The 17,174-nt window shown below is 40.9% G+C and overlaps 1 protein-coding gene across 1 annotated transcript in view; it reads left to right on the top strand.

Moving 5' to 3' along the window:
* Positions 1–17,174, top strand: part of TEX11 (testis expressed 11) — a 404,765-nt gene that overhangs the window by 291,700 nt on the left and 95,891 nt on the right. Inside the window, exon 18 of the mRNA XM_003272686.3 lies at positions 6,232–6,356. Within this exon, the coding sequence (XP_003272734.1) occupies positions 6,232–6,356 (125 nt within the window). The remainder of the gene's footprint in view (positions 1–6,231; positions 6,357–17,174) is intronic.

The raw sequence follows: 17,174 nt of genomic DNA, 5'->3' as shown, positions 1-17,174 counted from the left end.
TTCTTTTGAGAAGTGTCTGTTCATGTCCTTTGCCCACTTTTTGATGGGGTTGTTTGTTTTTTTCTTGTAAATTTGTATGAGTTCATTGTAGATTCTGGATATTAGCCCTTTGTCAGATGAGTAGGTTACAAAAATTTTCTCCCATTCTGTAGGTTGCCTGTAAACTCTGATGGTAGTTTCTTTTACTGTGCAGAAGCTCTTTAGTTTAATTAGATCCCATTTGTCAATTCTGGCTTTTGTTGCCATTGTTTTTGGTGTTTTAGACATGAAGTCCTTGCCCACGGCTACATCCTTAATGGTATTGCCTAGGTTTTCTTCTAGGGTTTTTATGGTTTTAGGTCTAACATGTAAGTCCTTAATCCATCTTGAATTAATTTTTGTATAAGGTGTAAGGAAGGGATCCAGTTTAAGCTTTCTACATATGGCTAGCCGGTTTTCCCAGCACCATTTATTAAATAGGGAATCCTTTCTCCATTGCTTGTTTTTGCCAGGTTTGTCAAAGATCAGATAGTTGTAGATATGCGACATTATTTCTGAGGGCTCTGTTCTGTTCCATTGATCTATGTCTCTGTTGTGGTACCAGTACCATGCTGTTTTGGTTACTGTAGCCTTGTAGTATAGTTTGAAGTCAGGTAGCGTGATGCCTCCAGCTTTCTTCTTTTGGCTTAGGATTGACTTGGCGATGCAGGTTCTTTTTTGGTTCCATATGAACTTTAAAGTAGTTTTTTCCAATTCTATGAAGAAAGTCATTGGTAGCTTGATGGGGATGGCATTGAATCTATAAATTACCTTGGGCAGTATGGCCATTTTCACGATATTGATTCTTCCAACCCATGAGCATGGAATGTTCTTCCATTTGTTTGTATCCTCTTTTATTTCATTGAGCAGTGGTTTGTAGTTCTCCTTGAAGAGGTCCTTCGCATCCCTTGTAAGTGGGATTCCTAGGTATTTTATTCTCTTTGAAGCAATTGTGAATGGGAGTTCACTCATGATTTGGCTCTCTGTTTGTCTGTGATTGGTGTACAAGAATGCTTGTGATTTTTGTACATTGACTTTGTATCCTGAGACTTTGCTGAAGTTGCTAATCAGCTTAAGGAGATTTTGGGCTGAGACAATGGGGTTTTCTAGATATACAATCATGTCATCTGCAAACAGGGACAGTTTGACTTCCGCTTTTCCTAATTGAATACCCTTTATTTCCTTCTCCTGCCTGATTGCCCTGGCCAGAACTTCCAGCACTATGTTGAATAGGAGTGGTGAGAGAGGGCATCCCTCTCTTGTGCCAGTTTTCAAAGGGAATGCTTCCAGTTTTTGCCCATTCAGTATGATATTGGCTGTGGTTTTGTCATAGATAGCTCTTATTATTTTGAGATACATCCCATCAATACCTAATTTATTGAGAGTTTTTAGCATGAAGCGTTGTTGAATTTTGTCAAAGGCCTTTTCTGCATCTATTGAGATAATCATGTGGTTTTTGTCTTTGGTTCTGTTTATATGCTGGATTACATTTATTGATTTGCGTATGTTGAACCAGCCTTGCATCCCAGGGATGAAGCCCACTTGATCATGGTGGATAAGCTTTTTGATGTGCTGCTGGATTTGGTTTGCCAGTATTTTATTGAGGATTTTTGCATCAATGTTCATCAAGGATATTGGTCTGAAATTCTCTTTTTTGATTATGTCTCTGCCAGGCTTTGGTATCAGGACGATGCTGGCCTCATAAAATGTGTTAGGGAGGATTCCCTCTTTTTCTATCAATTGGAATAGTTTCAGAAAGAATGGTACCAGTTCCTCCTTGTACCTCTGGTAGAATTCGGCTGTGAATCCATCAGGTCCTGGACTCTTTTTGGTTGGTAAGCTATTGATTATTGCCACAATTTCAGAGCCTGTTATTGGTCTATTCAGAGATTCAACTTCTTCCTGGTTTAGTCTTGGGAGGGTGTATTTGTCGAGGAATTTAACCACTTCTTCTAGATTTTCTAGTTTATTTGCGTAGAGGTGTTTGTAGTATTCTCTGATGGTAGATTGTATTTCTGTGGGATCAGTGGTGATATCCCCTTTTTCATTTTTTATTGCATCTATTTGATTCTTCTCTCTTTTCTTCTTTATTAGTCTTGCTAGCGGTCTATCAATTTTGTTGATCTTTTCAAAAAACCACCTCCTGGATTCATTAATTTTTTGAAGGGTTTTTTGTGTCTCTATTTCCTTCAGTTCTACTCTGATTTTAGTTATTTCTAGCCTTCTGCTAGCTTTCGAATGTGTTTGCTCTTGCTTTTCTAGTTCTTTTAATTGTGATATTAGGGTGTCAACTTTGGATTTTTCCTGCTTTCTCTTGTGGGCATTTAGTGCTATAAATTTCCTTCTACACACTGCTTTGAATGTGTCCCAGAGATTCTGGTATGTTGTGTCTTTGTTCTCATTGGTTTCAAAGAACATTTTTATTTCTGCCTCCATTTCATTATGTATCCAGTAGTCATTCAGGAGCAGGTTGTTCAGTTTCCATGTAGTTGAGCGGTTTTGACTGAGTTTCTTAATCCTGAGTTGTAGTTTGATTGCACTGTGGTCTGAGAGACAGTTTGTTATAATTTCTGTTCTTTTACATTTGCTGAGGAGAGCTTTACTTCCAACTATGTGGTCAATTTTGGAATAGGTGTGGTGTGGTGCTGAAAAAAATGTATATTCTGTTGATTTGGGGTGGAGAGCTCTGTAGATATCTATTAGGTCCACTTTGTGCAGAGCTGAGTTCAATTCCTGGATATCCTTGTTAACTTTCTGTCTCGTTGATCTGTCTAATGTTGACAGTGGGGTGTTAAAATCTCCCATTATTATTGTGTGGGAGTTTAAGTCCGTTTTTAGGTCACTCAGGACTTGCTTTATGAATCTGGGTACTCCTGTGTTGGGTGCATATATATTTAGGATAGTTAGCTCTTCTTGTTGAATTGATCCCTTTACCATTATGTAATGGCCTTCTTTGTCTCTTTTGATCTTTGTTGGTTTAAAGTCTATTTTATCAGAGACTAGGATTGCAACCCCTGCCTTTTTTTGTTTTCCATTTGCTTGATAGATCTTCCTCTATCCCTTTATTTTGAGTCTGTGTGTCTCTGCACGTGAGGTGGGTTTCCTGAATACAGCACACTGATGGGTCTTGACTCCTTATCCATTTTGCCAGTCTGTGTCTTTTAATTGGAGCATTTAGCCCATTTACATTTAAAGTTAATATTGCTTGTGTGTGTTTGATCCTGTCATTATGATGTTAGTTGGTTATTTTGCTCGTTAGTTGATGCAGTTTCTTCCTAGCCTCGATGGTCTTTGCAATTTGGCATGTTTTTGCAGTGGCTGGTACCAGTTGTTCCTTTCCATGTTTAGTGCTTCCTTCAGGAGCTCTTTTAGGGCAGGCCTGGTGGTGACAAAATCTCTCAGCATTTGCTTGTTTGTAAAGTATTTTATTTCTCCTTCACTTATGAAGCTTAGTTTGGCTGGATATGAAATTCTGGGTTGAAAATTCTTTTCTTTAAGAATGTTGAATATCGGCCCCCACTCTCTTCTGGCTTGTAGAGTTTCTGCTGAGAGATCAGCTGTTAGTCTGATGGGCTTCCCTTTGTGGGTAACCCGACCTTTCTCTCTGGCCGTACTTAACATTTTTTCCTTCATTTCAACTTTGGTGAATCTGACAATTTTGTGTCTTGGAGTTGCTCTTCTCGAGGAGTATCTTTGTGGTGTTCTCTGTATTTCCTGAATCTGAATGTTGGCCTGCCTTGCTAGATTGGGGAAGTTCTCCTGGATAATATCTTGTAGAGTGTTTTCCAACTTGCTTCCATTCTCCCCGTCATTTTCAGGTACAGCAATCAGACGTAGGTTTGGTCTTTTCACATAGTCCCAAATTTCTTGGAGGCTTTGTTTTTTTCTTTTTATTCTTTTTTCTCTAAACTTCCCTTCTCACTTCATTTCATTCATTTCATCTTCCATCACTGATACCCTTTCTTCCAGTTGATCGCATTGGCTCCCGAGGCTTCTGCAATCTTCGCATGGTTCTCAAAACTTGGCTTTCAGCTCCATCAGCTCCTTTAAGCCCTTCTCTTCATTGGTTATTCTAGTTATCCATTCGTCTAATTTTTTTTCAAAGTTTTTAACTTCTTTGCTATTGTTTTGAATTTCCTCCCATAGCTTGGAGTAGTTTGATCGTCTGAAGCCTTCTTCTCTCAACTCGTCAAAGTCATTCTCTGTCGAGCTTTGTTCCATTGCTGGTGAGGAACTGTGTTCCTTTGGAGGAGGAGAGGTGCTCTGCTTTTTAGAGTTTCCAGTTTTTCTGCTCTGTTTTTTCCCCATCTTTGTGGTTTTATCTACTTTTGGTCTTTGATGATGGTGATGTACAGATGGGGTTTTGGTGTGGATGTCCTTTCTGTTTGTTAGTTTTCCTTCTACCAGACAGGACCCTCAGCTGCAGGTCTGTTGGAGTTTGCTAGAGGTCCACTCCAGACCCTGTTTGGCTGGGTGTCAGCAGCGATGGCTGCAGAACAGGGGATTTTCGTGAGACCACAAATTCAGCTGTCTGATAGTTCCTCTGGAAGTTTTGTCTCAGAGGAGTACCCGGCTGAGTGAGGTGTCAGTCTGTCCCTACTGGGGGGTGCCTCCCAGTTATGGTGCTCAGAGGTCAGGGACCCACTTTAGGAGGCAGTCTGTCCGTTCTCAGATCTCCAGCTGCAGGCTGGGAGAACCACTACTCTCTTCAAAGCTGTCAGCCAGGGACATTTAAGTCTGCAGAGGTTCCTGGTGACTTTTTGTTTGTCTGTGCCCTGCCCCCAGAGGTGGAGCCTACAGAGGCAGGCAGGCCTCCTTGAGCTGTTGTGGGCTCCACCCAGTTCGAGCTTCCTGGCTTCTTTGTTTACCTAAGCAAGCCTGGGCAATGGCGGATGCCCCTCCCCCAGCCTCGATGCCGCTTTGCAGTTTGATCTCAGACTGCTGTGCTAGCAATCAGCGAGACTCCGTGGGCATAGGACCCTCCGAGCCAGGTGCAGGACACAATCTCCTGGTGTGCCATTTTCCAAGCCCATTGGAAAAGCACAGTATTAGGGTGAGACTGACCCGATTTTCCAGGTGCCGTCTGTTACCTGTTTCTTTGACTAGGAAAGGGACCTCCCTGACCCCTTGCACTTCCCGAGTGAGGGAATGCCTCACCCTGCTTCGGCTCTCGCACAGTGTGCTGCACCAACTGTCCTGCACCCACTGTTTGGCACTCCCTAGTGAGATGAACCCGGTACCTCAAACGGAAATGCAGAAATCACCCATTTTCTGTGTCGCTCATGCTGGGAGCTGTAGATCAGAGCTGCTCCTATTCGGCCATCTTGGCTCCACCCCAGTATTCAGCCGTTTTTCCTTTTTTCTGCTTTATTTTGGATTAATTGAATTTTTATGATTACATTTATCTCCCTTTTTGCTTGTTAGTTTGAATGAATATTTATTTGTTGCTTAAAGTCTATAGTACAAATATTTAACTTGTCATATTCCACCTTTAAGAATATAATGGGATATAACACACAGCTACTCAACTTTTTATTTTATTCTGTGTTGTATTTCAAATTATGGATGTACCAAATCATGTTTTGCCCATTCATTATGATGGAATTTAGGCTGATTTCATATTTTACTCTTTTTTTTTTTTTTTGAGACAGAGTTTTGCTCTGTCGCCCAGGCTAGAGTGCAGTGGTGCGATCTCAGCTCGCTGCAAGCTCCGCCTCCTGGGTTCACGCCATTCTCCTGCCTCAGCCTCCCGAGTAGCTGGGACTACAGACGTCCACAACTGCACTTGGCTAATTTTTTGTATTTTTAGTAGAGACGGGGTTTCACCGTGTTAGCCAGGATGGTCTGGATCTCCTGACCTCACGATCCACCCTCCTCCGCCTCCCAGAGTGCTGGGATTACATGCGTGAGCTACCGCGCCTGGCCCATATTTTACTCTTACAAACAATGCTGGATGAACATCCTTATATGTATTTGTTTACTTTTGCAAATATACCCGTAAGATAAATTCACAGAAGTGCAGTTGCTCAGTTGGGCATTTTTCTGGTGTTCAAATCCTCCTTGAAAGCTTAGCAACTCACATTACTTTATGAATACTAATATTTTAAAAATGTTCTTAAAATAAGTTCCAAATTCATTGTGGCATAATTAACCATAGATTGTAATTTCTTTGATTAGAGTATATCATTTTTGAATTTTTTTCTTGTTTTTCAGCTTTGCAGGCAATAATTACTTTAGAGAATATATTAGCAGATGAAGAGTCGGAAGATAATGATCTAATTGCAGAGAGAGGTTCATCTACCATGCTTCTAAGTTCAGCTGCCCAGTTTGCTCTAGAGGTAATTCATATGTATTCGTCTACTAGATTTTTATCCCTTTTCCTTTTTGAAAGACAATTAATAGAATCATTATCAGTTAGACACAGAAGAGACCTTTACTGTTTGTTTTGCCTCATATTTTCATGCCAAACTTGGTTGCAGAACTGCTTTATTTCTTCTCATTTCACTATAATGCAGACTAAAGTAAATGAAACAGTGAGGTAACAGAGTTGTGCTCAAAACAACAACAAAAAAACATAGCAAAACATTAATTTTTAAAAGAAACTCCAAATTCAAAATGCCATACTATGTCAATAAATGGCTATCTATATAGAAACTTATCTTTCTCATCAATTTGAACAAAATGGTTTAAATTTCTGGAGATCCTTTGAGTTCATAACCACAAAATAGTGTTAGTTTAGAAGTAATAAATAATTGTACCCCTGTTTGTTACTTACAGAATTCTGGTTTTATTAATATATTGAATTAAGAAAAGCATAGTAGCATCTGTGGAGCTCTTAGACTAGGTTTGAATACTGGCTTTGCCATTTAATATGTGCTTAACTTCTTCAAATCTTAATTTCATCCTTTGCAAAATAAAGATAATACCTACCTCCAGGATTGTTACGAAAATTGATTAAGATGGCTGAAAATGTGCTTTTTTTTTTTTTTATTTAATTTTTTTTGTTTTAATTATACTTTAGGGTTTTAGGGTACATGTGCACAATGTGCAGGTTTGTTACATATGTATCCATGTGCCATGTTGATTTCCTGCACCCATTAACTCGTCATTTAGCATTAGGTGTATCTCCTAATGCTGTTCCTCCCCCCTCCCCCCACCCCACAACAGTCCCCGGAGTGTGATGTTCCCCTTCCTGTGTCCATGAGTTCTCATTGTTCAATTCCCACCTATGAGAGAGAACATGCGGTGTTTGGTTTTTTGTCCTTGCGATAGTTTACTGAGAATGATGTTTTCCAGTTTCATCCATGTCCCTACAAAGGACACGAACTCATCATTTTTTATGGCTGCATAGTATTCCATGGTGTATATGTGCCACATTTTCTTAATCCAGTCTATCGTTGTTGGACATTTGGGTTGGTTCCAACTCTTTGCTATTGTGAATAGTGCCGCAATAAACATACGTGTGCATGTGTCTTTATAGCAGCATGATTTATAGTCCTTTGGGTATATACCCAGTAATGGGATGGCTGGGTCAAATGGTATTTCTAGTTCGAGATCCCTGAGGAATCGCCACACTGACTTCCACAATGGTTGAACTAGTTTACAGTCCCACCAACAGTGTAAAAGTGTTCCTATTTCTCCACATCCTCTCCAGCACCTGTTGTTTCCTGATTTTTTAATGATGGCCATTCTAACTGGTGTGAGATGGTATCTCACTGTGGTTTTGATTTGCATTTCTCTGATGGCCAGTGATGATGAGCATTTCTTCATGTGTTTTCTGGCTGCATAAATGTCTTCTTTTGAGAAGTGTCTGTTCATGTCCTCTGCCCACTTTTTGATGGGGTTGTTTGTTTTTTTCTTGTAAATTTGTTTGAGTTCATTGTAGATTCTGGATATTAGCCCTTTGTCAGATGAGTAGGTTGCAAAAATTTTCTCCCATTCTGTAGGTTGCCTGTTCATTCTGATGATAGTTTCTTTTGCTGTGCAGAAGCTCTTTAGTTTAATGAGATCCCATTTGTCGTTTTTGGCTTTTGTTGCCATTGCTTTTGGTGTTTTAGACATGAAGTCCTTGCCCAGCCTATGTCCTGAATGGTATTGCCTAGGTTTTCTTGTAGGATTTTAATGGTTTTAGGTCTAACATATAAGTCTTTAATCCATCTTGAATTAATTTTTGTATAAGGTGTAAGGAAGGGATCCAGTTGCAGCTTTCTACATATGGCTAGCCAGTTTTCCCAGCACCATTTATTAAATAGGGAATCCTTTCTCCATTTCTTGTTTTTGTCAGGTTTGTCAAAGATCAGATAGTTGTAGCTATGCGGCATCATTTCTGAGGGCTCTGTTCTGTTCCATTGATCTATGTCTCTGTTGTGGTACCAGTACCATGCTGTTTTGGTTACTGTAGCCTTGTAGTATAGTTTAAAGTCAGGTAGCGTGATGCCTCCAGCTTTGTTCTTTTGGCTTAGGATTGACTTGGCAATGCGGGCTCTTTTTTGGTTCCATATGAACTTTAAAGTAGTTTTTTCCAATTCTGTGAAGAAAGTCATTGGTAGCTTGATGGGGATGGCATTGAATCTATAAATTACCTTGGGCAGTATGGCCATTTTCACGATATTGATTCTTCCAACCCATGAGCATGGAATGTTCTTCCATTTGTTTGTATCCTCTTTTATTTCATTGAGCAGTGGTTTGTAGTTCTCCTTGAAGAGGTCCTTCACATCCCTTGTAAGTTGGATTCCTAGGTATTTTATTCTCTTTGAAGCAATTGTGAATGGGAGTTCACTCATGATTTGGCTCTCTGTTTGTCTGTTATTGGTGTACAAGAATGCTTGTGATTTTTGTACATTAATTTTGTATCCTGAGACTTCACTGAAGTTGCTAATCAGCTTAAGGAGATTTTGGGCTGAGACAATGGGGTTTTCTAGATATACAATCATGTCATCTGCAAACAGGGACAATTTGACTTCCTCTTTTCCTAATTGAATACCTTTTATTTCCTTCTCCTGCCTGATTGCTCTGGCCAGAACTTCGAGCACTATGTTGAATAGGAGCGGTGAGAGAGGGCATCCCCGTCTTGTGCCAGTTTTCAGAGGGAATGCTTCCAGTTTTTGCCCATTCAGTATGATATTGGCTGTGGGTTTGTCGTAGATAGCTCTTATTATTTTGAGATACGTCCCATCAATACCTAATTTATTGAGAGTTTTTAGCATGAAGCGTTGTTGAATTTTGTCAAAGGCCTTTTCTGCATCTATTGAGATAATCATGTGGTTTTTGTCTTTGGTTCTGTTTATATGCTGGATTACATTTATTGATTTGCGTATGTTGAACCAGCCTTGCATCCCAGGGATGAAGCCCACTTGATCATGGTGGATAAGCTTTTTGATGTGCTGCTGGATTCGGTTTGCCAGTATTTTATTGAGGATTTTTGCATCAATGTTCATCAAGGATATTGGTCTGAAATTCTCTTTTTTGGTTATGTCTCTGCCAGGTTTTGGTATCAGGACGATGCTGGCTTCATAAAATGTGTTAGGGAGGATTCCCTCTTTTTCTATCGATTGGAATAGTTTCAGAAGGAATGGTACCAGTTCCTCCTTGTACCTCTGGTAGAATTCAGCTGTGAATCCATCAGGTCCTGGACTCTTTTTGGTTGGTAAGCTATTGATTATTGCCACAATTTCAGAACCTGTTATTGGTCTATTCAGAGATTCAACTTCTTCCTGGTTTAGTCTTGGGAGGGTGTATTTGTCTAGGAATTTATCCATTTCTTCTAGATTTTCTAGTTTATTTGCATAGAGGTGTTTGTAGTATTCTCTGATGGTAGATTGTATTTCTGTGGGATCGGTGGTGATATCCCCTTTTTCGTTTTTTATTGCATCTATTTGATTCTTCTCTCTTTTCTTCTTTATTAGTCTTGTTAGCGGTCCATCAATTTTGTTGATCTTTTCAAAAAACCAGCTCCTGGATTCATTAATTTTTTGAAGGGTTTTTTGTGTCTCTATTTCCTTCAGTTCTGCTCTGATTTTAGTTATTTCTAGCCTTCTGCTAGCTTTTGAATGTGTTTGCTCTTGCTTTTCTAGTTCTTTTAATTGTGATGTTAGGGAGTCAATTTTGGATCTTTCCTGCTTTCTCTTGTGGGCATTTAGTGCTATAAATTTCCCTCTACACACTGCTTTGAATGTGTCCCAGAGATTCTGGTATGTTGTGTCTTTGTTCTCATTGGTTTCAAAGAACGTCTTTATTTCTGCCTTCATTTCATTATGTACCCAATAGTCATTCAGGAGCAGGTTGTTCAGTTTCCATGTAGTTGAGCGGTTTTGAGTGAGTTTCTTAATCCTGAGTTCTAGTTTGATTGCACTGTGGTCTGAGAGACAGTTTGTTATAATTTCTGTTCTTTTACATTTGCTGAGGAGAGCTTTACTTCCAACTATGTGGTCAATTTTGGAATAGGTGTGGTGTGGTGCTGAAAAAAATGTATATTCTGTTGACTTGGGGTGGAGAGTTCTGTAGATGTCTATTAGGTCCACTTTATGTAGAGCTGAGTTCAATTCCTGGATATCCTTGTTAACTTTCTGTCTCGTTGATCTGTCTAATGCTGACAGTGGGGTGTTAAAATCTCCCATTATTATTGTGTGGGAGTTTAAGTCCCTTTGTAGGTCACTCAGGACTTGCTTTATGAATCTGGGTGCTCCTGTGTTGGGTGCATATATATTTAGGATAGTTAGCTCTTCTTGTTGAATTGATCCCTTTACCATTATGTAATGGCCTTCTTTGTCTCTTTTGATCTTTGTTGGTTTAAAGTCTATTTTATCAGAGACTAGGATTGCAACCCCTGCCTTTTTTTGTTTTCCAGTTGCTTGATAGATCTTCCTCCATCCCTTTATTTTGAGTCTGTGTGTGTCTCTGCACGTGAGATGGGTTTCCTGAATACAGCACACTGATGGGTCCTGACTCCTTATCCAGTTTGCCAGTCTGTGTCTTTTGATTGGAGCATTTAGCCCATTTACATTTAACGTTAATATTGTTATGTGTGAATCTGGTCCTGTCATTATGATGTTAGTTGGTTATTTTGCTCGTTAGTTGCTATAGTTTCTTCCTAGTCTCGATGGTCTTTACAATTTGGCATGTTTTTGCAGTGGCTGTTACCGGTTGCTCCTTTCCATGTTTAGTGCTTCCTTCAGGAGCTCTTTTAGGGCAGGCCTGGTGGTGACAAAATCACTCAGCGTTTGCTTGTCTGTAAAGTGTTTTATTTCTCCTTCACTTATGAAGCTTAGTTTGGGGGATAGGAGATTCTGGGTTGAAAATTCTTTTCTTTAAGAATGTTGAATATCGGCCCCCACTCTCTTCTGGCTTGTAGAGTTTCTGCCGAGAGATCAGCTGTTAGTCTGATGGGCTTCCCTTTGTGGGTAACCCGACCTTTCTCTCTGGCTGCCCTTAACATTTTTTCTTTCATTTCAACTTTGGTGAATCTGACAATAATGTGTCTTGGATTTGCCCTTCTCGAGGAGTATCTTTGTGGCGTTCTCTGTATTTCCTGAATCTGAATGCTGGCCTGCCTTGCTAGATTTGGGAAGTTCTCCTGGATAATATCTTGCAGAGTGTTTTCCAACTTGGTTCCATTCTCCCCATCATTTTCAGGTACACCAATCAGACGTAGGTTTGGTCTTTTCACATAGTCCCAAATTTCTTGGAGGCTTTGTTCATTTCTTTTTATCCTTTTTTCTCTAAACTTCCCTTCTCTCTTCATTTCATTCATTTCATCTTCCATCAGCGATACCCTTTCTTCCAGTTGATCGCATCTGCTACTGAGGCTTCTGCAATCTTCGCGTAGTTCTCGAAACTTGGCTTTCACCTCCATCAGCTCCTTGAAGCCCTTCTCTCCATTGGTTATTCTAGTTATCCATTCTTCTAATTTTTTTCCAAGTTTTTAACTTCTTTCCTGTTGTTTTGAATTTCCTCTCGTAGCTCAGAGTAGTTTAATCGTCTGAAGCCTTCTTCTCTCAACTCATCAAAGTCATCCTCCATCCAGCTTTGTTCCGTTGCTGGTGAGGAACTGCGTTCCTTTGGAGGAGGAGAGGTGCTCTGTTTTTTAGAGTTTCCAGTTTTTTTGGTCTGTTTTTTCCCCATCTTTGTGGTTTTATCTACTTTTTGTCTTTGATGGTGGTGATGTACAGATGGGTTTTTGGTGTGGATGTCCTTTCTGTTTGTCAGTTTTCCTTCTACCAGACAGGACCCTCAGCTGCAGGTCTGTTGGAGTTTACTGGAGGTGCACTCCAGACCCTGTTTGGCTGGGTGTCAGCAGCGGTGGCTGCAGAACAGCGGATTTTCGTGAGACCACAAATTCAGCTGTCTGATAGTTCCTCTGAAAGTTTTGTCTCAGAGAAGTACCGGGTTGAATGAGGTGTCAGTCTGTCCCTACTGGGGGGGTGCCTCCCAGTTAGGCTGCTCAGGGGTGAGGGACCCACTTTAGGAGGCAGTCTGACCGTTCTCAGATCTCCAGCTGCATGCTGGGAGAACCACTACTCTCTTCAAAGCTGTCAGTCAGACAGAGACATTTAAGTCTGTGGAAGTTCTTGCAGAGTTTTTGTTTGTCTGTGCCCTGCCCCCAGAGGTGGAGCCTACCAAGGCAGGCAGGCCTCCTTGAGCTGTGGTGGGCTCCACCCAGTTCGAGCTTCCTGGCTGCTTTGTTTACCTAAGCAAGCCTGGGCAATGGCGGGCGCCCCTCCCCCAGCCTCGCTGCCGCCTCGCAGCTTGATCTCAGACTGCTGTGCTAGCAATTAGTGAGACTCCGTGGGCATAGGACCCTCCGAGCCAGGTGGGGACACAATCTCCTAGTGTGCCGTTTTCCAGGCCCGTTGGAAAAGTGCAGTATTAGGATGGGACTGACCCGATATTCCAGGTGCCGTCTGCTTCCCCTTTCTTTGACTAGGAAAGGGAACTCCCTGACCCCTTGCGCTTCCCGAGTGAGGCAATGCCTCGCCCTGCTTCGGCTCGCGCACAGTGCGCTTCACCAACTGTCCTGCACCCACTGTTAGGCACTCCCTAGTGAGATGAAACCGGTACCTCAAGCAGAAATGCAGAAATCACCCGTCTTCTGTGTCGCTGGGGCTGGGAGCTGGAGACCGGAGCTGTTCCTATTCGGCCATCTTGGCTCCACCTTTTTTCGAAAATGTGCTTTATAAACTATTAAGTTTATCTTCTTTTTAAAACTACTTTAAATAGGAAAACCATCTTCCTGATCAGAACTACAGTTCCATATTTCTTCCAGTAGCTCTCTTCGGCTTTCTACATCAAATGTACATTTATAAACCTTCCTTTAAAAAGATAATTGCCTTTGGGTTTCCTCTCTTTCATCTTCTTCCCCATTCTGCACAAATACATTCCATATCTTCATCTGCCAAATACTTTTCTTCCTTCAGGAGTTATATTACCCTACTCACTGACATCAAAATACATATCATTCAAACTGTATTTAGCAACTACTTTGGGCAAGATATTGGGCTAGATGCTAGAAATATGTTCCTCCAGGACCTCACAAGTCAATTTGAACAGACAAGCTATGCATTAGGAAAGTAAGTCTACAGAATATAGAATTCTACGCAAGTATATAGAATAAAGTCCAAATAGCTAATGTATATGTTAAAAATTACCAAAATTCGGAGTAGGAAGAGATCACTGAGAACCAGAATTGATTTGGGAAGTCTCTACAGTGGAAGGAAACCTTAAGTTGGGCTTTGGAAAGGGTAGCATTTACATAAGTAAGAATGCTTTTTAAAGGAAGAGATGGTATAAACAAGACATGGAGAAAGGAATGTGATTGGCTTGAGAGACACAGTGTTTGGTTAAAGTGATGGAGGGCTTATGTTTCCACCATTCCAGATGTTTTGCCTGATGTAATAGTGGCTTTTTTTTTTTTGACAAAGTCTCGCTCTGTCACCCAGGCTGGAGTGCAGTGGCATAATCTCAGCTCACTGTAACCTCTGCCTCTCAGGTTCAAGTGATTCTTGTGCCTCAGCCTCCCAAGTAGCTGGGATTACAGGTGTGCACCAGCCACACCTGACTAATTTTTGTATTTTTAGTAGAGGCGGGGTTTCACCATGTTGGCCAAGCTGGTCTGGAACTCCTGGCCTTAAGTGATCTGTCTACCTCAGCCTCCCAAAGTGCTGGGATTACAGGCATGAGCCACTGCACCGGCCATGACTTTTATTATTATGTTGATGCTATAGGGGAGGAGTATGAGATAAAGTAGAAGAAATAGCTGTGACAAGATTATATATACATTTTATTCTCTAAACAATAAGAAAATATTGATGGTAATTTATGTAAAAGTAGTGCTTTAGGAAAATAATTTGGGTTGTGCATGGGGAAATGAATGGGGAGAAATTATATGTAGGACAGAATGGGAGACTGTGATAATAATCCAGTTTTAAAATAATGAGAGTCTAGACAAGGGTAGTGAGAGTGGGGTATTAAGCAGGCAAAACATTGCTTTCTCTTCTTTTAAAATAAGCTACCTTATCTTTAAATCCCTTTACAAAATTCATTCCCCCACCTCCCAAGAGAAAATGTGGATATTCTAGGTTCTGAAAAGTGAAGCAGTCAGGAAGAGAACTTCCACAGATTCCTACTACCGCCTCTACTCACACACCAGGAATCACACCACATAGTCTGCCTTCTCAACTGCCACGTAGATGAGCTATCATGTTCCTTCCTAAAGCCAGTCTCTAAACTTACACACTTGTTTCTATCACCTCTTGCCTTTTTCTCACTCACTTTGTCAACCTTTTGTTCTCTTACTGGTTTATTCCCATCAGCATATGAACATGCTCATTTTCCCATATCAAACAAACAAAAAGTAAGAAAACCTCTTGACCTTCCTTCTCTCACCAACTACTCCCCAATTTCTCTTCTTCCCTTTGTGGTTAAACTCCTCTAAAGATTTGTCTATATTTACTGTCTCCAATTCTCTCTTGAGCTTACTCCAATCAGGCTTTTGCCCCACCACTCTAACAAAACTGCTTTCGTCAAGGTCACCAATGACCTCTTTATCGTAAATTGCAGTGGTTAATTCTCAGTCCTCATTGTATTTGACCTATCAGCAACATTCAATGCAGTTGATCACTCTTTCCTCCTTGAAACACAGTTGGCTTCCAGGACACCACATTATCCTTATTTTTATCCTACCTCATGAGTCACTCTTTCTTTCTCCTTTGCTAGTTCCTCTTTTCTCCTCAACCATTCTCAGGCTCAAATTATGAGCTCAGAAGAGGAGGTATTAGGGAGTTGAGAAGAAGGGATAAGGTATTAACTATTCATCCAGAAAAGTAAGAAAGTGAATGACTACGGAAGTGTGATATGCTTGCCAGTAGCACTAAGGCCATTTGATGAAGTTTTAAAATAAAACAAGTAGTTGTATGTATTTTTTTCTGGCCACATTCAGCTGAATGGATGTAAGCACCAAAATCAGTAGAAAGTTGGACTTAATCAGAGTTGAGGTTTTGCCAGATGAATACAATAAAGCAAAAGAAGGGCAGGAAAATCAAGGAACAAGGGAGTGGTTATAATTAGTCTCCATGGAATTTAAACTGGGGATGCGGTAGAACATCAAGGGGATAAGGGACAGTGAAAAACTGGTAGCATCAGTGGGTTGGGGGTCTTACTGCAGTTGAAGGATTGCTGGAGTCAGGGTAATAGAGGTATCAAGTTGGAAAGGTAAGAGGCGGTAGACAGAAAGTAGAATATGTGAAAGTAAGAGCTGGGGTGGAGAACTAGGGGGAAGGAGGGAGACACCTAGGGCACAAAACTTAAGGAGGAACTTATTCTCTGGGTGGTACAAGTAAAGGCTTGGTACTTGTACAACACTGAGAGCCTCCTTAAATTTTTCACCCTAGGTGCTTCACTCACCTCACCTGTCCCACCCTACTCCTAGCCCTGACTGAGAGTATGAAATGATTGCAATTGTTAGTAATGACAGAGTCTAGTGAATGACTGTGGGAGTGAACGGCTAAGGTAATTGTCAGAGTAAAATTTCAGGAACCAGGAAACTAGAATATTGGGAGGATCCTCTACCTATATATTGAAAATGCCGAAAATATGCCACGCGCAGTGGCTCACACCTGTAATCCCAGCACTTTGGGAGGCCGAGGCGGGTGGATCACCTGAGGTCAGGAGTTGGAGACCAGCCTGGCCAACATGGTGAAACCCCGTCACTAAAAAAACTACAAAAATTAGCCAGGCATAGTGGTGGGCTCTTATAATCCCAGCTACTCAGGAGGCTGAGGCAGGAGAATCGCTTGAACCCAGGAAGCAGAGGTTGCTCCAGCCTAGGTGACAAGAGCAAGAATCCATCTTAAAAAAAAAAAAAAGAAAAAGAAAAAGAAAATGCCAAAAATTAAGACAGGAGCAGTTTTTGGAAAATATAACTGAGCAATAAGTAAGTCACCAAAAAATGAGAAGAAATGACCTGGGAGCTAGTAGGCCACAACAACAATGAAGAGTAGTGGGTGATATAGTCTGGTTATAGGAAATTCAAAGTTGAGGATTTTAGGGAATAGAATGGGAGAATAATTTTAAAATGGCAATGAAGAGCAAGAAAGACACCTACTCCATCTCCAGGCCTATGGGTAAGCTAGTGAGAGCAAAAACAGCCATCACTTAAGAGGGCTTCGGTGGAAGCAGCATCCTTGGCAGAAACCTAGATTTCCATTAGAGCAAGAATGTGGAGGAAACTTCTAGGGAAAAGGTTGCTGGTAGAGGATATTTTGCTGAGAGTGGACTGAATTTCAGAGAGCATAGTGGAAGGGTTGGAGGAGTCGGGGTGAGATAGAAAAAGAGGACAGAAGAGGGGATATATGGAGACTTCTGGGAATAGAGTGCTGGAAATGAGGGTCACCTGACAATCTGGGGTTCTTTTGTTTGCTGCTAATAAGTGGGGGATAAACAGCACAATAAGATTATTCCTAGTGGACTAAGGGTAGTATTGGCTAGGCTTTGAGTGTTTGTGAATAGGGAGGATTGGGTTTCTGGGGCTAATGCAAATGTGTTCTGTTTTTGTCAGTGAGTTGTATCTTCACTCTACCATCTTGCAGTAGCGTTTTTGAGAATACAAAATGAGTATGTTTAGATATTTGTCTTATCTTTAATGAACAGGAATATAGATAATA

This window comes from Nomascus leucogenys, chromosome X (genome assembly GCF_006542625.1).
Source record: "Nomascus leucogenys isolate Asia chromosome X, Asia_NLE_v1, whole genome shotgun sequence".
In the NCBI taxonomy this organism is placed as follows: Eukaryota; Metazoa; Chordata; class Mammalia; order Primates; family Hylobatidae; genus Nomascus; species Nomascus leucogenys.
The sequence above is the reverse complement of the archived record's forward strand: the minus strand, read 5'-3'. Positions and strand labels throughout refer to the sequence as shown.